Genomic DNA, 26,615 nt, shown 5'->3' on the forward strand with positions numbered 1-26,615 from the left:
TCCCCTAGAAACAATTTGTTCCAATAGCCACAAAGATGGCTGAAGCAGGCTCTGTGCAGTACTTAGAGTTGATCAAACATCAAAGACCAAGGACATCGATTGCATCCTGGGCCATCATCAGTTGTCTTGACTTGTGTCTTGCCATTAGATTATGATGAGTCTGGAAGAAAGAATGAGGCTGACAACTTTGTGCAATTCTGTCTCACTTAAATTCAGTTCATATACTGTAGAAGGCAGAACTTTGGAGTAGTATATTTGAAAAAAGTATACTTGAAACAAGGTGTTAACTCAGTGGAATTGACTTAGTACTTAGTATGGTGATGTAATGGTTCTACAGTTGATATAATTGTAATAGCCACAATATACAAGTCAAGACATCATACATAATGTCACTGGGAGTCTTTGGAAAAGAAGAATCAACAACAACAATATGCAACTTCCTCTATCTAGAATATAAATTCTCTGAATAATAGACTCTTCACTTTTGTCTTCATAACCCTAATACCCAATACATTTCTTTACATAGGACCTTATAAATTCTTGTTTGCTAGAATTAAAAGTAGATAAACAATTAATGCAATCTATATTCAAACATACATGGAATTCTTTATATCCCATGTTTTCTGACTCAATTTTTGGACCACATAAGAAAACTGTCATGTCATATTGTTTTAGAGTCACAATATAAATTAATGAGCCAAGGTGTTAGGGCAAATATGATGAAATGAAGAGCAAATTTCAACTTTCATCTGCAATAATTACTAGCAAATTCTTTGATAGAATCATGTTTGTACATCTATAGACAATAGTGTTTATATTGGCAGCAACTTACTATATTATTCTACCTATCAGTAATGGATATTATGCTTCTATTCACCAAGTTTGAGTAAATTATATATTCCTTTCATTTCCTTGCAGGAACATAGCCTCATCAATATCTTCACAGAGTTAACATTCTTAGGAAGATACAGGGACTATCATATAATAATATATAAAAAGCCTGCATATTAGTACCACATACAAACTCTACCATGTGATTTCACTAATTTGTTGTTGCTCAGTTATTTCTCAGACATTCTTTGGGACAATATTTAGTGTTTTCTTGGCAAGGATACTGGAATAATTTGCAAATTCTTTCTCCACTTCATTTTACAAAAGAGGAAACTGAGGCAAATAAGGTTAAATTATTTCTCCAGGATTGCACAAAGATAGAAGCCCAATTTGAATTCAGGTCTTTCTGATTCCAGGCCTGGTGTTCTTTCCAGTGCATCACCTAGCTGACTTCAATGATAGCTTTTAATATTTTAATAATTTTATTTTAATAATACCCCAAATGGATTTTTAGCTACAACATATACCAGAAGTGGGAATCCATGTTTTAAAAATTCTATGAGGTATTTTAGCTACTTATGTCATAGCGTGACACCAAAATAATTTGCAAGTAATAATTTATAAATCAATGAAATGTGCCAAATAATAAACTTGCAGGAATATGGAGATATTTATGCCATACTAGATAATATTTCATGGCAAAGAAAGGCTTTGTCAACTGAATTCTGAATTGCTTGTAGCTAGGAAAAACAAGCACCACTAAGAGATTATTCCTGTGAAATCTGAACTCTGTTATTTGTGTTACATATGTTATAAGGGATGTTAGTGTTTGAATATGGCTTTCCTTCCTTGTTCCTCAGTCTCTTTGATTGCTTAGTAATAGATATATTAGCTTGGGGATAATAGGTATGAAAAATCTGATTTTTAAAGTATACTGCCATGTGAAATTCACCTGTTTTTTAATTATCAGAGATCAATTCTCAAGTCATCTAAAATTAATATCCACCTTCTTCATGAGTTTTTTTTGGGGGGGGAGGAGAGGAAAGTACACAGGAGTACTAAATGTTTTTAATATCCTAGATCATCACGTTAAATATCTGGAATAGAATTTCTAATTTGTGTCTTCAAATATCTAGACCATCATCTGCTCTTGCTATCTTTGTAATAGAACTAACCCTTGGGTTATTTTGGCTTTCCACAAGAGGGCGTAACACGCATATGCCTGGCAGCCCTGTTTTGATTGTAAATCCCTGACTGAATTCTAGGTTTCTTCTAAGGAAGAGTTGTGGTTAGCATGTTCACTCTAACTCCATACTGTCTACTACTATCCTGAGTATTTATTAAACATTCATATCAATTAATGATGAAAAGCCAAAAACAATTCTGGGTAAAAAAGATAAAATTAGGATTATCTTATTTGAGTTTTACACATATTTCTATTTTGCTATTATTGCAGTCAGAGCTAAAATCTCAGAATTTATTACTTTTCCTCTGAAAGAGAGGAGATATTTGATAGAGATTCATTGTACGATTCCTCCTCACATTCATTAAGATATATTTTTTCATTGTTGTTTTCCTGTCACTCACTTCTTATAGCAAGTGCTTACATGAACCCATATGAAATATGCACCTCTGTTTCCAGGTCTGGATGTTGATGGAATATATCGAGTTAGTGGCAATCTGGCAACAATACAGAAGCTACGATTTATTGTCAATCAAGGTAAGTGATTCCTTCCCCTCAGTCATTTTTTTTAGTGCTCTTCCATCACTAACTATATTTCAGACTCTGTTATATGCAGTAGATATAGGTTGATGAGTTGAAGGGAAAGAAAGAAAAAAGTTGAAGAAGTAAAAAGAATTATTAACCAGAGAGGGAAAGAATAATGGTGAGGCAGAGTAGTAGAGATCTAAAAATGGAAGGTAAATAAGAGTACAGATCAACTGGTGGTGACCAAAAAGAAAAAAAGAAAACATGGATAATGAACAGAATACAACAATCCCAAGAGCAGGAGAAATAAAAATATGGAGGATCATATTTTTAAAGCAGAAGAAATATAACAAACAAATATCTTAAAATTACATTTCTTTTCATTTTTCTCAAATGTATGGGATTCTCTGTTGTGTAGTTCTATCTTTTTAAACCATAGTTCTACTTATCAGAAGTCAAAGAGTTGATAACTTTCTATGATTGTCTATTGGTAGTAGTAAGGAAGCATAAATGTACCTAAAAATATGCTGAGCACAAAACTCTCAAATATATTGCTTCCAGATCCAGAATATAATCCAAACATAAATCTAATTGAAATTCACAATAAACATAGGTCAGAGATTCTAGACCTCTTTTTTTTTCTTCCCACTCTCCTTTCCAAGGATTTTCAGCAAGTTAGAACTAAAGCCTTGATGGAGCAAAACAGAATAATGGTCTTTTAGATACTGACCACATTTGATGATTATAGCAATACTTGAGGAAGAGAATTAATGGAAGAAGATAACATTTCAGCTGGATAATTATTGTAAACATCATAGAGAGTCTTACTGCAGGACTGAGAAAAACAGGCAGGATATATAAATGAGAGATCATTATCACTGGACATATAATGGATAAGATCTATTCTTGAGTTGAGAAATGTTGGAATCTTAAAGAAACTGTAAAGCAATTTAGTTCTGGGAGAACTGCTGTTTCACCTCTAAATATGTTATGTGTATGTCATTTGTTCTTGGCTTACCTTTTTGTGTTGTTGTTACCAAAAGTAGTTTCTTAGCCACTGAATATATTTACTGATAATTTATTGGATTATTCTGGTGTATTCTATTAAATCTAGTGTTAGAAGGAGTATCCAGTACTGTCTGGCATGTCTTTCCAGTGGACAAAGGTTAATCTAATAAGTCTCAATCTAAAAATCAAAGACAACTAATATCTTTTCAGTATTTGCTTGGGGTGAGTGCACATGCAGGTAGAGATCCCTCCCCCATTCATGAGCCCTTGAATTTTGGTGGGAGGAAATTTCAGGAGGTAGGGTTTGGGGATGGAAGTGCTGGAAAGAAGTGGAAGAAAAAATTGTTGCTTAGGAGACTTTTACTTGACTCTATAGTTCTTCCATGGTATTTCCTTTTCTTAGATCTACTCTTTAAAATATGCTTCTTAGAATTTCGCAGGCTTTAAAAGTTAGTATCATTTCTAATATCAGTACTCCTGAGTATATATTAACCTTTATAAGCCTTCAATTAACAAAAATCTGTGTTTTTTCCCCTCCTCTCCTCATGGACAGTGGGAAATGGGTCTTTGTAACAAATATGAATAGTCTATCAAAGTACCAAAATATCAAAATTCCCATATTGAACACACGAACACACACACACACACACACACACACACACACACACACCTGTACCCTAAGTCTCTCATCTCTCTTTCAGGAGGTGAGTAGAAATCTGTAGTTAGAGTTGGTCAAAGAATCAGAGCTCTTAAGGCTTTCAAAGCTGTTTGCCTCTACAATGATGTTATTGTTTATATGGTTCTCCTGATTCTGCTTACTTTTGCTCTGTGCCAGTTCATTCAAATGTTCCCAGAATTCCCTGAAACCATCTCTTTCATCATTTCTTCCAGCATACTAGTATAGTATTCCTTTACATTTATATCTTTTGTCTTTAACAAGTTGTTAAAGAGAGAGAGTGTGTGTTGCAATTTAAAAGAACTAGGTCTTCATTTAGAAGAACTGCCTTTGAATCAGGATTGCTATTTATTGTTTGTGTAGATTTAAAAAAATAATTAACATTTCAATATAAATGATTTCTAAAATCCCCTAATAAGTTTAAATTCTATGGCCATCACCAACTTTGTTCATATTGACTCAATTTGAGTAAGAGAATTCTCAGGGGGAAAAAATATATGAACTGGGCCCAGCTTCATTTTTGTTCCTTTTTCAATTAGCTAAAATCATTCCTGCAATATATTTTGTGCTGGAAGTATATCCTGATTGGGATTCTAGACAGCTGGGCAACACATTTTTCCTACAGAAAAGAAATCTGAAAACAGAAGCAGCACCAGAAACAAACACTAGTTGCATTTCCTGCCTTAAAAAATATGCTTAACAGTCTGAAAAGGCAAAAAAAAAAAAATCATCTGCAATGAAAATATGAAATCTGTCCATCTCGTCTTTTGTAATCTAAATTTCACCATCCTCTAAGGCTTTGTAATTCCTCATGTTTTCATGAGATTTGACAATGTAAAGCTGGACAGAAAGCCTTAGTTGGTATCTGGTAGCACAAAATTGTCAGTAAACTATCTGGTTTATAGAACTGTCAGAACAGAACACACAGAATACAAATAATGCTATATTAAGACTTTTGACACTCTCAACTATGTCCAAGTTTTTATAAAAATGACTCTGGATTAGACGGTCAAAGGAGAGCATACATAACCAATTCTCAATTATCAGTGATCAGATAATCTTTTTAATGAATCACTTACAGGAGACCTGTAACCTTCTCCCTTATGTCACCCATCTGGGTCCTAGTATACTGACAGCAGAACCAAACCAAGAGGGCAATCAAGGCTGGGCTCAGAAAATGTTGCATTGTCTAAGCATATGGTTGTGTGTGTGCATGCATGCATGTATGGGTGTGTGGGTAGGTATGTTGGGACTGAGAGGGTCCTAAGGAGATGAAATAACAAACCATGTGAAAGTACTTTGAAAAGTATAAAATACTATATCAATTAATAGTGTTAATTATTAATATAATTATTCACAAATGAAATTTGAATGATTATATTTTATTTTAACATTAAAACTTATTTTCTACCTCAACCATTAATCAGGATAATTGGAATTTGGTTATATGTTAAGATGAATATGATTCACTCTATTTTGACTCATAATTTTCTTTCATCTTCTTCACTGTTCTAACCCCTTAGTAATTTTAAATATACCCACAAGTCCACATTTTAACTTGTTTCATTGTTCTCAAAAATCTAAAAACATCATTTGGGAATTGGATATTTTGATTAATGCATCCAGATCTATATTTCAATCAAATGGGATTTTTCCTATTATGTAAGTTAAATGTACAGTGTACAAATGTAAAAAATCCATCCCAGTGACAACAATATTTATTGCTTGCAATATGAGAAAATCTGCATTTAATATATGTCTTACATATTCCACCTACCCTTTTATCACTAATGGACTGATTGAATTCTGCTTTTGGTGATGGTAAATAATATTGCCTTGGTAGCATGGCAGGAAAATGGAGCAAGAGATAGAATGCAGGACCTGGAATCTTCCAAAATTCAGATTTGGTCTTGGGCATTTACTAGCTATGTTATTCTGAACAAATTTGTTTGCCTCAGTTTCCTCATCTGTAAAATGAACTGGAGAAGGAAGAGGCAAACCACTTGAGTATCAATATAAAGAAAAAAATAAATGACTTGTTTACTTGTTTGCCCTTAAGAAAAAGAACAAACATTTCTTGTAGACTTTCTGGGGAGAAAAAAAGGTAGCAAGGGTAGTGGCTATTGTTCTAATACTAATCTTTAACCTTGGAAGATTGTAGATTCAATATTCACCTTCAAAATATACATACTGTGTGACCTGTATAAATCAAATAGTATTCTAGTAGTCAGTTAATACAATAAACTGGCTGGGGAAAGAGAATGTATTTACATTGATAGAGGAAGTTTCCTCACCTGAGAGTTTTTTCATCAATATATTGATGAAATGACAAATCTAGTATCAATCCATATCCTTCCTATCACATATAAAGGCCCAAACTGTAAGTGGACAGGACCTGAAAGAATATGAGTGGAAAGATTATAGAATTAGAAGCAGAAGGAACCTCAGAAATCAGCTAGTTTAAATCCTTCATTTTACAGGTTAAGAAACTGAGATCTAGAAAAGTTAAATGATTTGCTCAAGGTCATACAGTTTTAAATAATAAATCTGGAATCTGAACCCCAGCCTTTGACTCCAAAGTCAAAATTCTTTCCACAATTCTATTTCCCTTCAGAGTATGTTTAGTGGCTTACAACAAAACAGATTCCTCCACTTATCTGCATATTCTTAGAACAGGTGAGGAATAAATCTTATTAGAAATTTGGGCAATTTTCTTCATGTAATTAGAGTATAAGGGAAGACTTTGTGATACACTTAAACACCAGGGGGGGAAAGTATATATCTCCCATCCTCTATCTACCTATGGAAAGAATTAATTGTGTATATATGTGTATGTTTAAACAAAAGAAGAAAATGTTATTCTTTCTATTATTGCATAGTTTAGATATCTTTGTTCATCCAATTCCCAGTGGAATAGAAGTAAAAAAAAAAAAAAACTATTGGTTTAAATAGATGATATCACTTGTTTTGATCACACTGAGAATTTGCACTCATCCGTGCAAATCAACTATCTGCGGTTCTATTTTGTGTTATCATCTGTACCTAAACTGTATTTCTATAGATTGGACCTTAGAGCAAAGCAAAACATTAACTTTAGTAGCTGTCTCTGTGCTATTATTATCTACAGCATCAGAAATTGAATAAAAGGGAAAACCAAGAAAGGATGTGAACAATTGGCAGTTTCATCATGAAATAAGCTATTGGATGAAGCAGGGAAAGATCTGGAGAAGGATTTTCGAACCTAGAATGCTGTTTTTATAAAACAACCCCCGTATCAAGTTCATTCATTTTTCTATTAAGTGAATTTATTTTGCCCTCTTATTATTTTTTAAAGCAAGGTATCTCCTTAAGCTGACTTGCTCTGGCCACCAACAGCAACAACAACAAAACAAACCATGTTATTTGCTTTATCCTATTCCTTGGGGTGCTTATTTATTTATTTATTTATTTATTTTTGGTAAGGCCAACCATTGATATTACACCTTTTTGACTTCCTCATGACAAGATTATCTTTTAACAATGATTTATTTTTCCCATTAAAAGCTGAAAAGATCACTTAATCATAAAAGAGCCAGACTATATAACATCTTTCAGGGCTTTGGAAACTTTCCTAGCCCTCATTTTTCAGCTCCATTGAATCAGTGAGTCAGGAGTTCCAGGGCCTGTTGCTGACAACACTTACTTTGTTTTCAGAACTTTTAAAAAATGCCTTCTCACTACTGAAAGATGCTGCCCATAGAAGTCAAAGCAGTAATGGCTCTTCTGTTTTTTGCATGTATGTTTTGCATATATGTTTGAACTACAGTTGTAATAGCTTATGTTTAGCTCATTTAAGCCCCTTAAAGTCACAGTGCCTAGAAGTAGCATTGAAAGAGCCCTAAGCTTCAAAGTGTGTGTGTGTATATATATACATATATATATATATAATTTCTATGTATATGATTAGAGAGATCATAGTGGAAGAAGAAAACTTACAGAAACATATAGTTAGAGGGTATGAATACTGAGGAGTGGTAAGAGAGGTTGAAGATTTCTCTCTTCATCTTTCAACTTGGTTAATCTCTCATTTTGATTTTTTTAAATTAATGCAAATTACATGTGATTCCCAAAAATGCATAGAGCTAAAGTGGAAAATATGGTAACATTGAACAGTGTTTATAGTCCTTCCCCATTTTAATTAGTTATAGAATTTATGACAAGCTGACCTTCATTTTACTTCTTTTTTTTCTGCATCCCTGAAACAGCAATTACTAGCACATTTTACTAAATGAGCTAAATGAACCTTTCCCCTTCTCTTTAGCCTCCAGAATGACCATAATCCCCTTTTCCAGAATACCTGGTGTTTGTGCAGCTGGTAAAGATATTGACCTTATGTTAGGGAATTACCTTAGCAATCCCTAAAGGGAGAACTTAAATTTCAACCAAGAAGCTGATGGGAATGTGCAGATTACCCAATGCAAAAGAGACTATTTCAGAGTTTTTAATATAGTCTTAAGAAAAAGAGCTTTCTCCAAAAATTGAAAATTACCATAATGTATTTGATATATACAAAACTTAAGATATTTCTTAAGTTCAGGAAACTGATTTGACATAAAGACATTTTTCTTTAAGGATTTTAATTCTCTTGACCAACATTAATTTCTTCTCCATCCTGCATGCACATCAAAAGTTAAACATAAAGAACAAGGGAACAGATTAAATAGCAAAGGAATATAAGTTAACTAATCAGAAGATTGTAATAATAGATCTAGTTGCTAAAGAAAGGGTTATCAATATGAATGAATACAATTTATTCTTCTGCATATGTCAAAGTTCACAAGCTGGCATTAACTCTGTCACTTGGCTAAGGGCAATATTACAAAAAAAAAAAATCTACACACAACTTCAAAATTGGAAGTTGGAGCAGGTTAGTAATATAACCAATACCACTGGCAGTATTTCTCAAAATTGAAAGAATTTTCAAATTGCATAGACTCTTTGTAAGCAACTTTGAAAGGGAAAGGAATCTTACTAAAAATGTTATTAATAATGATCAGAAATTTGTCTACTTTCATGATGTTGGCAATGTTAGAAAAAAAAGTGTTTCCTGTGGAGAGGAGAGTTATTCATACAATATAATCAAATACACTGAAGAAACTTGATAATAATGTCTTAGGAACTGAGATTTAAAAATGGAAGATATCTCTGAAGACATTGTTTGGCTGTCTCATTTTTAAAATGAGAAAACTAAGTTATAGAGAGATTAAGTCACTAGCTGAAGGACATACTGGTAGCAAACATCAGAGGAAAGACTTGAACCTGGATTCTATGACTTTCAGAGCCAGGGCTAGGTCCCTGTTCAGATTCTACCTTTGGGTGAAAATACCTTCCTATGAACACTCTATAGTAAGTAAGTTCCCTTAAAAGACTCAACACATCATGTAATATTAGCCTATTTAGATTTAAAGATAAATTTCATACCTCATGCTTAAAAAGTGGCTTTTTAGTTATAATTTATTAAATTTAAAATAGTCTAGTTATAAATAATAATAACAGCATTTATAAGCCACTTTAAGGTTTGCAAAGCATTTTAAAAGTGTAATTCATTTGACTCTCATAATGAGTTATGAGGACTCTTTTGATGTAGGGGTTATTACATTTTACAATTGAGGAAACTGAGACACAGAGTAGTTAATAGACTTTCTCACAAGAAAATATTCAAACAATTCTTCCTGACTCTAAGTCCCATGCTCTATCCACTACATCCTTTTATTGCCTAAAAGAAACAAAGCAAGGACATGACTCAGTTTGATCCATAAATTATATTTTGTGCTAATTCATAACGTGTTACAGCCCAATATGATTCAAGAAGATCTAACTGGTCAGATCTTCCAGGACAGAAGACCATCTTATCTGAAACAGTTTTATATACACAAGGATAAAAAAGAGTTTGATACCCTATACAATTTCACTAACATTAAGCAGGAGAGTTATTAAATCCCAAGCATATTTGCCATATCTATAGTATTTGGTCACCTAATATAGACAGAAGTGTCTTCTAACTTCCAAGGCCAGAATTTAGGGAGTGTTAGGAAGAGTCATAAAAGTGTTGGAAGAGAGGGTAATGACAATTTAAGATCCCTGTTAATCTGTAAGGATGGTATTTTTATGGTATACATTTCTTTACAAAGGAAGTTATTGTGTCCAATAATTACAAATGTGATGTCACATATATATGTAATCAGCTTTCCCCTAAATCCCTAAAGAAGCCATTTTCCTTGTAAACATTTCCTACGTATGTAATTTGGGAAGAAAAATGGGATTCTTGTTATCAATGTACTTTATAAATCTCCAAATCACTTTTGGAAAAAGAACTTTTCTATTTCTCTGAAATCTGAAGATCACTAGACAGGGACAGTTTTATGACATTTTGACAGCAGGGTCCATAAAGGGAATAAGATATCTGGTGCCACTTAAACCCTTTTCTAAATTATTTATCTGGGATATAATAGAAAGAAGGATAATAGCAGGGACTACCCTTTGAAATATCTGAAATAGATTGATTTACTAGTGGCAGTTCTCAATCTATTGAAAATCCTAGCATTAGAACACAAAGTGAAGCCAATGATTTAAAAAAAATCAGTGAAAATTCAGAGAATATTTGGAAGACTTATATGAACACATGGATACTAAATAAAACAATATCGGGAAAAAATGAACATGACTAAAACAATGTAAACAAAAAGAGTATAGTGAAATCAAATGCTATCTAGTTAGAATGACCAAGTTTAGCCCAATCCACCTCTCCTGCTTCATTGAAGAAATGGGAAACTGACAGAATAGAGTATCACCTGTACTGTTATTAGCTAACGTTCAGCCTTTGCTGAATGTTTTTTTGCTTTTGTTTTTCCTCCTTGTTTTTCATTTTTATAAAATGTATTATTTGCTGAGGAAGAGTAAGAAGTGAGATATATTCAGAGATTAATGGAATAAACAGCAAAAAATATCATCAAAAATAAATTTCACCTCCACCTAAACTGGGGTAGGTGCCCATAGGGTATTTCCCATCTTCTGACCCTCCTCCATTAATTTTGCCTTCTGGGGTGGAGGGAGGAGGAGGAGTGGGAAGGGCAGTAACACCATCACCATCACTCATATAGAAGCCCTGCCCACTTCTTTGGCTTGATTACAAAAGGCACTATTTAAAGCCCAAGAGTAAGGACAGGATACAACTGATTTGAAAATACAAACATATTGAAGTGATTGAAAAGTTTAACTCTTCAGGTTAAGAAAAAAGAAGATACACTCCTTTTAGTCTAGAAGTTAACAAAGATCTGAAAAAGGCTTGCACTCTTTATGGGTCTACATCATCTTATGTTAAGATGTTATTAGAGAATTTGACTTTTGAAGTTTTAACCCCTAATGATTAGGAATCCAAAGCAAGGACATGTTTAGAACTAGACAAAACTTGTTGTGGCTTTCTGAGTACAGTGAATTCTGCAGGATATAAGACCAACAAAATAGGGAAGCTAGAGTTAATATACCAGTCACCTCTGACCAACTAACAGATGTAGGTCCTTATGCAGACACTTTAGTGCATATTAATTACCCTATAGTAGAATATGAACAAATTGCTGCTGCTGCTATCAAAATATGGGGCATCCTTCCAGGAAGGCAAAATAGAGGAGAAGTCTTCACAAAAATAGCACAAGGTCCAAATGAACCCTTTGCTGATTTCGTGGAACATCTACAGACAGATATCATACGAACTATTGGTGAAAATGTAGCAACAGAAATTATGATAAGATAACTTTCTAAGGAAAATGCTAATGAGGTTTATAGAAGAATTATAGTAGGACTACACAAGGATGCTCCTTTAGATGAGATCATAAGTCACTGTGCCACAGGGGGCACAAATCCCTTTTATACCCAGGCTATGATGCAAACTTTTCAAGATCTGAATATGGGAAGACAGGGTCCCTTTTAGCAAGGGACTTCCAGAGAAACTTGTCAATGCTTTCAATATGGTAAAGTAGGGCATTTGAAATCTCAATGTTGACATAGAGACAGAGTGAGAAAACAGGGTGGGAGAACAAGATCCAAAACCCCATGTCCAAAATGCAACAGAGGCTTCCATTGGGCATCAGAATGTAGATTAATTCAGAGAAACAGGATGTGGGCCTAGCCCCAGGCCCAAAGCAAAAAATACTTGGGGCAAGATGGCAGTCAGTGTTATACCCATAGAATCTTTAGAAGTTTAGTACTCAGACATGACCAATCAGCCAAGAAGCAATCTGATAGGAGAAAGGGATTACAAAAACCCTCAGGAATCACTGGATTCCCTGAGACATGATAAGATTGTTGCAGAGCTTGAAATCTTCAGGAATCTGAAGCTTTCTTCAGGAATCTCAGGAGCTTCAGGAATCATTGGATTTCTTAACACAGGATGAGAATATAGCAGGACTTCAAAACTTGCAGGAATCATTGGATTCCCTGACACATGAAGTAATGGACAATAGATTAGTGTTGGACTATCTCTTGGCTACTGAAGAAAGCGTAAATGTGATTGTTATTTATATACCCTCCTTCTAGGACTTCTGGAAATCTTTTACAATATCATGCTGATTTATATTGTTTGTTATATCACTATTTGCATATATAACTCATAGTTTGTTACACCACATTGAGCCTACACTGGCTGTGAGAAGAGTCATCACTACTAGCCTGTGCTATATTACTGTGTGCTTGCATAATCCCTCCCATGCTAATGGAGTTATGTGTACCTGTTTCAAGTACTCTTGAGCCCAGAGGAAACAGGCTAATATCTGGCTTGAGTCCCCATTTCCTTTTGGTGTTTTCACCTCCCTTCAGAGTTTGTGATCACCTCCTTTTTGGGGTTCTTATCTCCCTTCCTAAGAAGCTAGGGAGGGCCTGACCATCTGTGTTCCAAAACAAAAGAAAGTGGGAGATGTAGTGGCTAGAACTCTGAAAGGGTGTACTTGAATCTAGGACAGAAGGGTGCTTATAGTAAAGTACCTATTCAGTGTGAGATGGTGGTTCTCTAAATACATATTTGATATAATGTAATGATGTGTTCAATCTAGTTGGCATATACTTAGAGTAATGTAGTGATTGGATGTTCTACAACTGTGCATGCCCAGTGTGGTGTGATGATATAGTCGTGCTAGGGTATTTAAGGAAGTCCCAGTGAGAGTGGGCTCTCTAGGCTGCAGCAATCTCAGCCACGGAGAATTCTTCAGGCTCTACACTCCAGAGTCAAGACTCCATCTTTGACCAGCCATGTGGCTGCTCTCCTGCCTCCTTCACTTCACTCCCCCACTAAACCCAAGGCTTCGGGCTGATCCCGAGGCCCACCAGAGAACTAGCCTGGACATTACAGCCCATAGGAAAATCCAAGTGGGAAGTTCTTTTTAAATTCAACAAAATGTGTGATATTTTAATCTAAAAAATGTTTTGAAAGAAAGTCATACCTTTGCCCATGTTATTCCCTCCCCATCATCTTTTATCTTACTTCTCATCATCTGATTCTTAATCCTTTTCCAAGGGTCAGGACATTACCCACCCATTTTTCAGAGTTTTCCGTGGCTATTACCCAGTTCTCAATAATCTCTTATTTTATGTGTGTGTGTGTGTGTGTGTGTGTGTGTGTGTGTGTGTGTAAACACACACACACACACACAATACGTTGGAAAATTAACTTGTATTATATTCTTAGATGGCATTGTGGTATGTATATATAGATGGTGGTGGCTTGTGGTATGTATATATAGGATGTCATCCTAAACAGATGATTAATCCTCAGAAATGCAGGTCTGTCTTCCCCTATTGTGTTCCATACCTCTTCCTTTTCCATATTAGCTTCTTCAGTCCTAGCCTCCATCTCTATATCCCACTGTCCCTGAACCCAATGATCTATATACCTATTCCCTTTTCTCCTAATCAGGTCCCACTAGATATAAAACAAATCATTTTATAATAACTGGTTGAATAGAATACAACATTAAATGCTAGTGATATTTAAGGATCATCTTTATTTTTCTCTAAAGAAACCATTTTATAATGTATCTTCAGAGAATTAAAGGGAAGCCCCTTTATGGCTTTTATCTTCACTTTCGCCATTGGTTTCCAGGTGACCCTGGGCAAGCTTCCAGTCTTTTGGTGGTTTAATTCCTTGTGTAAGATATATGTGACAATAATATACTTCACAGAGAGTATCAGAAGGAAACTAAATTTTAAAATAAGCTTACAAAATACAAAAACAGTATCCAGATAATAGCAAACATGTCAACACCTAGAGTCTATCTATGTATCTACACACTGATATTGTTTAATCATTTTTCAGTCATATTTAACTCTTTGTGATCCCTTTTGAGGTTATCTTGGCAAAGATACTGGAGTAGTCTGCCATTTCTTTCTCTAGCTTGTTTACAGATGAGGAAATTGAGGCAAACAGGGTTAATTAAATAACTTGTCCATGGTCCCACAAAGTCTGAGGCTAGATTTGAACTCAGAAAGAGGAGACTTCCTGACCCCAGGCCCAGTATTCTATCCATTGTGCCTCCTAGCTGCCTTATGTATACTCACTTAGACATAAACAACCGAATCACACAAAATATAGTTTTTCCTCTCTTCCCTTCATCTCCAACCCTGTCAAAGAAATATGTAACTTTCTTCTCTGTGCTACAAAAGGAGAGCTCACGCACCATTACACCCATCAATTGAACTTCTACTCTTTGTCTTCTTTGACCAACACTTTCAACTCCAAAACTACTTGCTCAGACTTTACTAGTCTACATTCGATTCCCATTACATGAAAAGGTGGACTCACTTTTTACTGATAGTGGTAATGTACTCAAGTGGTCATTAGCTCTTTGCTTAAAGATCTCTAGTGAAAGAAAACCTATTATTTTCTGAAGCAAACCATCTGACTGCAAAATAACTCTAATTGATAGGAAATTTTTCTATATGTGAAACTGAAATATACTTCAATGCAACCTGCCATCTCAATCTAGTTTTGCTCTCTAGGATTTAGCAAAGCATATCTGATCCTTCTATATGGTAAATATTTCAAGATAGTACATGCCCCTGCCTCATGTCTTCTCAGAATATGCATGCTATACATATGTACACTGTATATGCATGTTATGACTATATAAATGTGAATATATATCAATACATGTGTGTATATTCAAGCATATATGTATACAGAACCATGTAGATGGCAAAATGTTAGAGGAGATAGAAGAAGGCCACCCAAAGAACCATTTTAAATCCCAAACTATGGTTAAAAAAAAAAAAAAAAAAACTAATCAGGGACATTCAAACACCCAAAACCAAAGATTAGATACAAATTTACATGTAAACCAAGAAACTCCTAGATGATTTCCCCTCATTTCTTTGTTCATACCACCCTGGATATTTGCAGAGGAGAGAAGATTTGAACACTAGAGGTAAGAAAAGCCTGTGCTAATTGTAAAATACAGCCTCATGTCTCAAGAATCTGTAACCCAGCATTAATGAACTTTTTTTAATGCTCAGCTCAATCCTTACTGAAAAAGAAAAGATCTCTTTTAGCCAAATCCTCATATTCCTTATCTGCTAAAGGCAATATGTTTGCATCCCATGTGAGAGAGAATGGTTAAAATAAGGGCTTTAAAATGGGTTTAAAGTTTTGAAGACTTCTCTTGTTCATAGTAATTTTCCCTAGAAAAGAAATTTATAAATTCCTTTCCCTAATGGTCCCTCTGCAAGAAAACAAGAATATACCAGTGTAAATTCCACTGTAGGAAAATCAAAAATATCATGTAAACTACAAATATGTTAGCCAATTGAGAATATTTATTAACTAAATAATTTAATAATAAAGAAAATGCCTACTTGATTAATTGTTACAGAGTAAAAATTACAATAAAACTGTCTTGATCAGTGCTTTGCAGAAGCGCCATTACTGTCTGTGCAGTTGTTTAACAAGGATTTAATTGGAAAGATAAGTGAATGCACATTTAAAAGTATTGTTAATTTGCTTTATAATCACCCCATCCTTCACAGTATTGACAGCACTAGGCACAAACCCCTTTCTGTTTTACAAGTATTATTTTCCATATGTGCACAATAAATTCTGAAGCAGTAATTGGAAATTTTATGGATTCCAACATACCTAGTGTATTGAATTTAGAGGTTCAATATACCCTTTTAAGAGGTAACCTAGCTATAGTTGTTTGGAAGAAGTGAATGATCTCTTCTCTATATATTTTCAACAATCTAGTATATATAATATACTTGTATTTTTGTCCTTTTTATTAAAAAATTCATGCTTAATCCTAACAAAACCAGTATTGGCAGAAGAAAAATTGTCCTAATGGAATTCTATTGGATATGGGTTTATATTTCTATTTCGATACTTCAAGGATGCTTCACAAAAGTCCTACTCTGATGCCTCTTTGGGGTATGGTAGCAACCCCAGGTTCTTAAATGCTATGTGGATTCCAAATTCTACAGAGGTAAAAAAAAAAAAGGTTTAAAAGTGTGAATCCAAGAGACAAATTACTTCTCTGCTTTCTGGAGACTAATATATAATAAACAGAGGGGAGATGATCACTCAGATTTTAGTCACCAACATAAGGGATTTAGCCCTCTCTGTTCAAACAAAAGACAAAAATACAAACTAATATCCAGTTTTGTGAATTCATCTGCACCAGCAACAAATTAAAGAGCTCAACATTGAATGTCTTTCCCAAAAGAAGATGAAACTGATAGAGTGACAAGGGAAAAAAAAAAGAATGTGAATAGCATTGTCTCACAAAATAGCAAAAAGTAACAAAGAATAATATGAGCATACAGAGATTTGGAATGAGATAATACTGTACCAAGTTATCCCAAGAGTATATGCAGATGCACACAGGAGATTCAAACAGGAAGAGGACAACAAGCAACGTAAATTGAAACATATCTTAGTATTTTATAGTATACTATATTTGGTGGTATGGAAACCATTACTTCATACTCTAGCATTTCTGTATTCAATATGATATATGGAAAAGGTGAAATTGGGAAAAGTGGCTTAGGCCTGACCAAAAGGATACAGAAGAAAATTTTGCTGAAATGGACATCATTGTAAAGACATACATAGCTCAATCTTTAATATAGTCTTATTATTATTATTATTATTGTGTCTTCCAGACATATAGTAAGATCATATAATACTCTATGACAAAAGTAGAGCTCAGCAGAATACAATGTATCCATTGAACATAGAGATGTATCTTCATCTAAGTTGTTCATCAATGACATAGTAGATGACCTAAAGAGAGGAAGATTCTAAAGGGGTAAAATTGATTACAGGTAGTACTTGTGCCAAAAAGTGGTCACTAATATTATTATTACTAACAACAAAAATAACAATAACAACTAGTATTTATATTTTATTTGATTATCACAACAACCCCAAGAAATAGATGCTATTATTATCCATATTTTACACATGAAGAAAATGAGACAGACAGTATTGAAGGACCAGCCCATATACCTGCTTTCTCCTATCTATGAAATCTTAATTAATGATAGTCTATGAATTGTTTTGAAATATTCCTTGATAAAAACATGAAATGGCAATAATCAGACTTTTATTGGAATATTTTTCTATATTAGACCATATTTTTACAGATCCAAAAACTGTCTGAGGAGGTGAGTCAGTAGACGTCTAGTATTATATTAATTTTGAAGCATTTGACCCCACAAGATAATATTCAGTTATATTCAGTGATTCTTAAGCATATGTTAAGATTATACAATAATGTAACAAATACAACTATGCAGATAATGTATTCAACAATCCTCTAGACAGTGACATCACATTTTTTAAAGGAAGACATTTGGTCACCTAAGATATTCACCATTATTATAGATTCTATCCCAACCACAAGAAAAAAAGATATTTTGTGTTGGTGAAAGGTTCTCCCAATGATCTTATTTGCAAATGCCATTTCATCAATTGCATAGAACTCCTGAATAGCAGAAAGCTATATCAAGGAAATCATAGGACCATAATACCATATCATTTTTATATACATATACATACACACACACACACACACACACACACACACACACACACATATATATATATATATATATATATATATATACATCACCCCTCCACATAAACACTTTATAAATAAGAAAATTAAGGTCCATTGAAGTTAAACAACTTCTCCAAGATCATATATGTTTCACATAGCAGAGCTACAAACTTAGGGCTTCTAACATCCAAATCCAATTTTTCCATTTATGTTACACTATAGTTATAGGTAAAAATTGATCTTTCTAGTATGGAAAAATAAAATGCATATTGTCTAGATGAAGAAAATTAGCCAATTTAATAGCTTTTCAAGCAATTGTGAGAACATGAAAACCTATACATTGCACATATGTGTATGTATGAGTATGAGTCTATACTACCTCTTCAAGACATTTCAGAGAGGCAAAAATTTGATGTGTGGTTAAATTAGATACCATTTATGAAACTGCTTTCAGTACTCCAAAAAAGAAGCTGTTGGCTCTTTTTGTAGTAGCAAACGTTTTAAAATTTAGGTAATGCCCATCAGTTGAAGAATGGCTGAATAAATTATAGTATATGATTGTCATAGAATACTATTGTGCTATTTTTTTAAATGATGTGGGGATAAGCTCAGAAAAACTTGGGAAGATTTATTTCAACTGATTCAAAGTTAAGTGAGTAGAACCAAGAGAGCACTGAATACAGTAACAGTGGTATTGTAATGATGATTAAATTTGAAAGACAGTTATTCTGAGCAGTACAATGATCTAAAACCATTCCATAAGATTCCCAGTTATATCTCCATTATTCTGGGCACAGTAATAACTGGACAAATATCCAAAGGACTTCAGAGTCATATCACTAAAGTTCAATTGAATAAATTGGGGGTATTTAGGCTAGAAAAGAGGAAAAAGTTATATCTGTCTTCAAATATTTGAAAAGCTATCATGTGGAGGAGAGATTTTGCCTATTCAATTTAACCCCGAATGGCAGAACCAAGAGAAATTAATAACATTGAAACAAGCAATTATTTATAAAGAAATATTTCTCACAATTAGAGGTATGCAAAATTATTATGGGTTATCTCAGGAAGTAATGGGTTCCCTCTCTTTGAAAGTTTTTCAGTAAGGTTAGATATCCACTTTGGGGATATGTTTTAAAGAAATTATTATATAGCTATGGTTCAAACTAAGTTCCATCTTACATCCTTTAAGACTGTTAAATAAAGTTAAAGTCTATGATAATAGAATCATTGTATGTGATTAGGAAAGAAATAAAACTAAGACCAATCAAATTGAACAGGCTTTGATTGGTAACAAAATTTTGGGTAGAGTCTCTATTAGAGAATTTAGAGAAAGACCTGGACACAAATTGTAAAAGATGAGAAGGCTTGGGAGAAGGCTTGCTTTGAATTGTCCTTTGCATGTGTTGTATCTCCTTTGCACTATCCCTTACCAGTCTCTATCTGTCTCTGTGTGTCTTCCTGTATTTCTCTCTGTGTTCTATCCACTGTACCACCTGGCTGCCTGGCAGACAGGGACTGCCTTTTGCCTTATTTTGCTTCCTCAGCACTTAGCACAATGTAGGTGCTTAATTGACTCATTAATAAAGTGGGGAAAACCAGTGCTGTTTTCCAAAACTTTGTACTCAGAATGTCTGGGGCTTCTGCTTTTTAGTAAGGTTTTAAGAACACCTCTTTCCATGACTAAAGCCTTCTAGCTAGTGGAGGTTGAAGCTGAATTGGAAACCAATTCATCAAGTTAATCAAATACAGTGGGAGTTTTCTAAAACAGCAATGCTTATTCATTTTTAAAATGCAAAGGAAATATGATATAGAATGTGAATCTCTTATAAAAGCCTCAATTATTTCCACTGATCCCACTATAGATCTTTCAAACTCCATGACAGTTCTAATCCCTTCCAAGAGACCAAAAAGCAAAGGCAAAATATCTTCATTCAGAGACAGACACAACATCCACCTTTAATTGCTTCAATTGAAAAATTCAAGCCATTTTTGCATGTCTGTTTTATCAGACATGTACCTTAAAGTACCTTTTAAAATAAGCTTTTAAAAAAACAATTTACAAAACACAAAGTTGGTGAAAAAAAATAATTTTTATAAGAAAATTCAAGAGAAATTACTTCTGATCATAGGAAATCATAGGAAACTCATTTTGTATACATATGAAGTGTTTTGAGATAGTAGTAAAAGATATTTTTTTTTTCTTTTCTACAAGTTTCTTTTCCCTCAGGATAAAAGTAATTATTTCAAGTAATATTTTTAGAGAAACTTTTTGGTTTAGAGTTATTTTGATTATGAACTTAATAACCATAATCATCCCAACATAAAAAGAACAAAAGAGAATGGTGCCTAAGAAACTGTAGTTGTTACAATTTCTTTAAGAGTATCTTAAATTTAACAGAATAACAAAATTTCTCTGTTGGACAATTTTTTATAAATTCTTAATTTTGCAATACTCTCAAAATATTTTCTTCATTATTTCCACTTGATTGGAAGCTTCTGGAGGGCAGCAATTATTTATCATTACATCCTATCAGTGCCTCTTCATCTATTGAGTACTCAATAAATGTCAGCTGAATTGAATGCCAAGCCTCATTTATCCTTGTTTCTTTTATGCTTATCAAGAAAAAGCTGTATGTATTGAGCTGAGCATGTTGAATAGATTGTTGATAAACATTAATTAAACTGGTAATTAAACATTAATTAAGCCACTAAGCATATGACAACATCTTATTTTCACCTCTGTGGCCTGTTGTCTGTTCTTATAGCTTGATATGCATCAAGATTTCTTTTCTATTTTAAAATTAATTTTGTAATTTTTGTCATGCTTTCTTAGCACCAAATCTAAAACAAAAGTATGACATGCATTTTCAAAAATCATTCAAAGGGGCAAGGTTTCTGTTATATTGGGCCCTTAAAATGCATGTAAAGCCAGTACAATTTCGCAAATCTAAGGAAAGAAAAATCATGAAATACTCTGCCACCCCCTAAATTAACAAAAATATGAGAGAAAAGTAAACTATAATGGGCAGAGGAGTGATAAATTGGAGAGGGAGCAGAGGCAGACTATATGGGTCTATGTCTTTATGACTCTCTGACAAACATTGGATGGAGGAGAAATGTAAGAATCTTTCATGCCCCAGTAGGGGGAGCTTCCTTTTCCCTCCCCAGAGCACCAGCATGGTGCCTGTGTTTAAATAAGCCATCCAAAAATGCAGACTTTTCATTTTCATTTTGCAAGTGGGAAATTTTCACCATGTGATGGGTACATTACTCTTCTTAGCGACACATTTTTGTGCAAACTCATTTGGGAAAGAATAGGAAATTTAGAATACTGCCTTCATATTTCTTCTGGAAATGTTAGCCTGAATCCATTATTTCCAAACCTGATGAGGATTACGGCTCATTTGTATTTCACAGCAACCCATTTTGTATTCTTTTTTGTGAGTGTGAAGTAAATAAGGGATGATACCTTTCTAATAGTGTCTATATTTTTGTTGTTGTTATTATTTTCCATATGAATAGGTTTATTCTAGGATTGAGGAGAAAGGGATATAGGGATACAAGGCTTTAGCTTTCATCTGAAAAAGCAGGATTTCCTCCTGCTAGAAGTATTTTTCTGTTTTCTTTTTTTTTTAATCACACAAGAAGGTGAAAACAGAAGAGATAGCAACTTAGGTTACTTTGGACATCCACAATCACATTATTTTAGAGTTAGTATTGTTCAACCACATCCAAAGTTTTGTCTCCTACTTCATCAGTTTTATTACATATTTTTTCATGCTGTGGTCCATAGAATTTTGAAGCTGTAAGAGATCTTAAAGTTCATATAGTATTGTCCTCTCATTTTAAAGACTGAGAAACTGAAGCCTGCAGATCTGAAATAATTACCCAAGTTAGAAAACTATCTAGTAGGTGAGATTCTGGTAGTTTGGAAGGATGCTGCTGGGTAATGGGGGAAAGAGTTCTAGAGATAAAAGGGGAGTAGCAGTGATGTAACAAAATCAAATTTTAATATGCAGCTGGAAAATCCACTTATGAATTATAATTCCGACGTTAGCTATAAGATCTTAGATAAATCACCAGCTCTCTGAGTTTCAATTTCCTTACCTGTATAATTATTTTGGATGACTTATTTATCCACAATACTCCACAGAATTATTGTGATAATCAAGTGACAGAATGAACATAAATGCTTGGAAAATCACTACCAAAAAAGTATTGTTATTATTATTATTATTATTATTATTAGTGATAATAAGCTGAAGTATAGATTGAGAGCCTAAACTAAGACCCAAAGAAGGTAGGTTATTAGCTAAAGATCACACAAGTAGTAAGTTACCAAATTAAATCTGAACTCAGGTCTTGTGACTCCAAAGCCAACCTTCTTTTCACTGGGCCATGCTATCTTCCATTATTCATAATAATAATAATAATAACAGGAGCACTTAACAAGGTACATTAAGTTTTCAAATCACTAGGAAACTGCTTACTATATAAAACTAGAAGTTTTATATATTCACTACCTGGGAAGACCTGATCCTGTGCAAACTTCCCTCTAAATGTACGAAAGAACTAAAATGGAAAGTAAGCATTCTGGTTTGCTTAACGAGCAAATAAAACTCATCTTCTTCTGCCCCTATTATTAGCTATGACTTTAGAAACAATCTAATCCTATAGGCCAAGGATGAAAAGGACTGGATAGTCATATGAATGATGATAACTGAAATAACATACCTTAACCACAGTCTACCTGATAAACTTTCATTTAAAAAGGCTCAAATTGATGAGGTTAATTTTCATCCAGAGCTTTCTTAGTCAGGCACTGGGGAAGTTGAGAAACCACACCATCTGGACTGGATATCAACTCTCAATTTAATTCCAACTTTGTTGACCTTGAATATGCTGCCAAGGACTATCTTTCATATCACCTAATTTTTCGTATATTTCATTTAATGGATCTTGACCATTTATTGAATATCTGGCTCTTTCATGCTATAAGGACCCAGAATCTCAACTCAGAAACTAAAGCCACTAGTGAACCAAAAGAATAAGGAAAACATACCAGGGAATGAGTTATTAAAAATCAAGACAATATGCTAATGTCCAGTTTATTAAATCAAGAGATATTGCCTGGAAGAGACTTCAGAGGTCATTGAGTCAATATTCTTGCTTCTAAGGTTTTGAACTACAGCCAAACTAGCTAATTTTATGCTTTAAAAGTTTTAGGAAAATTAATTCCACTGCTGCATTTTTTAAAACTTGTGGACATAACTTTGGTGGACAGTTCACATAAACCTTTCTTTAAATGACTGGTAAGGGAAAGGGGTAATTATTGATATTAATTTGGTTAGCTTGCTGAAGTTCAAACCTAGGACATTTCATTAATATTTAATAATTGCAATATTATAAAGGCAGAAGCCATCTGTTTTCACATTGCTTTTAAGGTCTGTTAAGCTATCAGCTGAAAGGAAAGAATGACCATCTTTATCACTGGACAGGCGGTAGAATTTAACCAACTCTGGGCCAGGATATATAATTCCTAACTTATAAGCAGCATGCAAATTGACACAGGACAAAAGAAAACACTTAGAAAATCAGAATGCAGATGTGAAACTATGGCCACAAGTACCTGTTTAAGGAGTAATATCACTTTACAGAGTAGCTGACAGAGCAACGTCAAAGTCTTTGGTGGTCTCCAACCAATCTGGGGGTGACATCTGATTTGTTTATCATTGCCAGTTTGCCTCTGAAGATGCCTCAGTGCAAACAGAGAGAACTGTTTTTGTTTTTGTTTTACCAAGAACACATGACAAAGCATTCAAACACTAATGCAAATAATTGCAAACTGATGTATACAGCAGTTTAAAATTGAATAAATAATTTAACTTTTACACATGGGCAACCGTTTACAAAAAAAATCCTACAAATCAGAACTCTTATGTTGGAATGTATTTTATTTTGTTAATAGATGAACTAATATGATAAGCATTTAATTGTAGAAAGTATTATTAGCCATTTTCTTTGGCATACCATTAGCTTTAAATAGTATTAATACTTAACATTTCATAATATACACAACAAAGTTCCTTTTTCCAGCTCAACTGAAAACGAGCACTGATAGTAAATCTCTTTAAAGTAGATTTTAAGTTGCTCAGTATGCAAAACCTGTTCCAATTATACTGTTTGATCAGAAATATTCAAAATGCCACAGAATAATAAGGCAAAATGTTGAGGGATGACAATGATGCCAAAAATATATTATGATTTTGTATTTCAATACAATATATTACATAATTAGGCATAATAATATAACTTGAATATTTAGGAAAATATTTAAAATGTGATAGGATACACTTAAATGCATTCAGTTTCTGTTTTCTCAGGGATGGTTGAATTAGGGTATCAAATTGTGATTAATTTCTTGCTAATGGTGGGAGGGGGGTTCAACCACAGGTTGTTTGGAGAATATTTGTGGTTAAAGAAAGACCCACAGACATTACTACTGTGATGTGGTCGTTTAACAAATCTAAAGTTGAGTTTGATTATGAAATACAAGTTCTCTTAAGAGAGAGTCTTGTCTGTAGTTATAAGGCTTAATTAGAGGACAACATTTTCAGCCCAAACCCAGGGTTGAATCTTCTCTTAGTAGAGCTAGTTTGAGTTTTCTGTGTTACTTGGCTACAGATTGAACCCCAGCCCTGAATCAGAAATCTTAGAAATGTGTGTTCATAACCAAAAGAAGAACAAGGTCCAAGGGCATGGCAGTATCAGCACAAATTTATCCATACTCAATACTGGCAACTCAAATCAACATCATCTTTATGTGCTAAGAGAGTCCTACTAAAGTAAAATATTGAATTTGTTTTTTAATGTGGTTTTCTGGAGCTGCATGAAAAAATATGAATAAGGTGGTAAACTTCATCTGTACTTCATCCCAAGTCAATAATGACGAATAATGAACAGATCCCATCACTATGAATCACATCTCATGTATTTCAATTGGAAACAGGACATAATAAAACTTGTAATTTTATTGGAAATGACTTAATTATGAGACCAAAATATGAGATCTATGTGATAGGCAGAAATAATTGCTATAATTCAGCAAATTTTTAAGTATCTACCATGTACCTAGGTATTCAAGACACTGTGCTAGATACCATGATAATAATTATAATAATAATATTTATATAGCAATTTAAAATTTCTAAAGCAATCCATACATGTTATCTTATATTATCGTCATAGGAACCCTGTGAAATAGAACCCATTTTGCACATGGGAAAACAAGCTAGGGAAAAATTAAGTAACACCACAGTTAAAAAGTGTTAAATGCATAATTTGAATTATAAATTTTAAAAGAAAGGATGGGAAATAACACAGTATCTTTCCTCAAGTACTTTATAATTTAGTGGGGTTTGGGAGGATGGGTGTGTCGTAGGCTCACAAATAACTATAATTCAAATCAAAATAAGAAAAATACATGGTCAAGGTCAAGCACAAGACTTAAGAAAGGTTCTCCTTTAGCAAGCAAAGTAAAGGAAGATATCTTGAAGGACTTCAAAAGAAAGTAAATGGACAAACAAATGTTGGAGAAAATTACTGCGCAAAATGAATGAAAAACAGAATAAAGTGGATAAACTGGAACTTGGAGACAGGAAGACCTGCATTGATAGCCTGCCTTATTTAACTATGCAAACATAAGTAAGATATTTAACATCTCTGAATATCAGTGCCCTCATTTGAAAATGAATATATGTAATATCTTTAGTACTTAACTTATCAAGTTATTGTGAGACTTAAAGTTGATTTATGTGAAGTACTAAGTAATCCTGAAAATGACACATAAATGCTTGGTATAATATAACAAATATAGGTCAGAGACATGACATAGAGAGCCTTGAATGGTGAAATGAAAAAGAAAATTCCATTTTATTCTATAGGTAATTGGGAGCCACTAAAGCTTTTTGAACAGAGGAAGAACATAATCAGACATGTAAATTACTTTGGCAATAATGTAAAGTATAGATTGGGGAAAGGAGAGAATACTGACAGTCACAGCAGTTAGAAAATAATTATAATAGTTCAAATGAAAGTTAATAATGGCATGAACTAGGAGAGTAACAGAAAAAGTGAAAAATAGAGAATATAAATTAAAGCCATCACAAAATAAAAAATGGAGAGTGATTAGATATGAGATGAGATATAGAAAAATAATGGTGTCATCAGCAGAAATTTGGAAGCTAAGATGAGGGAATAATAAATTCCATTTAGGACATAATGGCCTGGATATGCCAGTAGAATATCCAGG

At 33.6% G+C, this 26,615-nt stretch overlaps 1 protein-coding gene across 2 annotated transcripts in view; it reads left to right on the plus strand.

Annotated features, from left to right (window-relative positions):
- The window catches only part of ARHGAP15 (Rho GTPase activating protein 15), an 818,783-nt gene that overhangs the window by 558,291 nt on the left and 233,877 nt on the right, over nt 1-26,615 (plus strand). For both annotated transcript variants that reach the window (XM_031963678.1, XM_031963679.1), the window contains exon 11: nt 2,474-2,551. In XM_031963678.1, the coding sequence (XP_031819538.1) occupies nt 2,474-2,551 (78 nt within the window). The remainder of the gene's footprint in view (nt 1-2,473; nt 2,552-26,615) is intronic.

Source organism: Sarcophilus harrisii, chromosome 3 (assembly GCF_902635505.1).
Source record: "Sarcophilus harrisii chromosome 3, mSarHar1.11, whole genome shotgun sequence".
NCBI classification, from domain to species: Eukaryota; Metazoa; Chordata; class Mammalia; order Dasyuromorphia; family Dasyuridae; genus Sarcophilus; species Sarcophilus harrisii.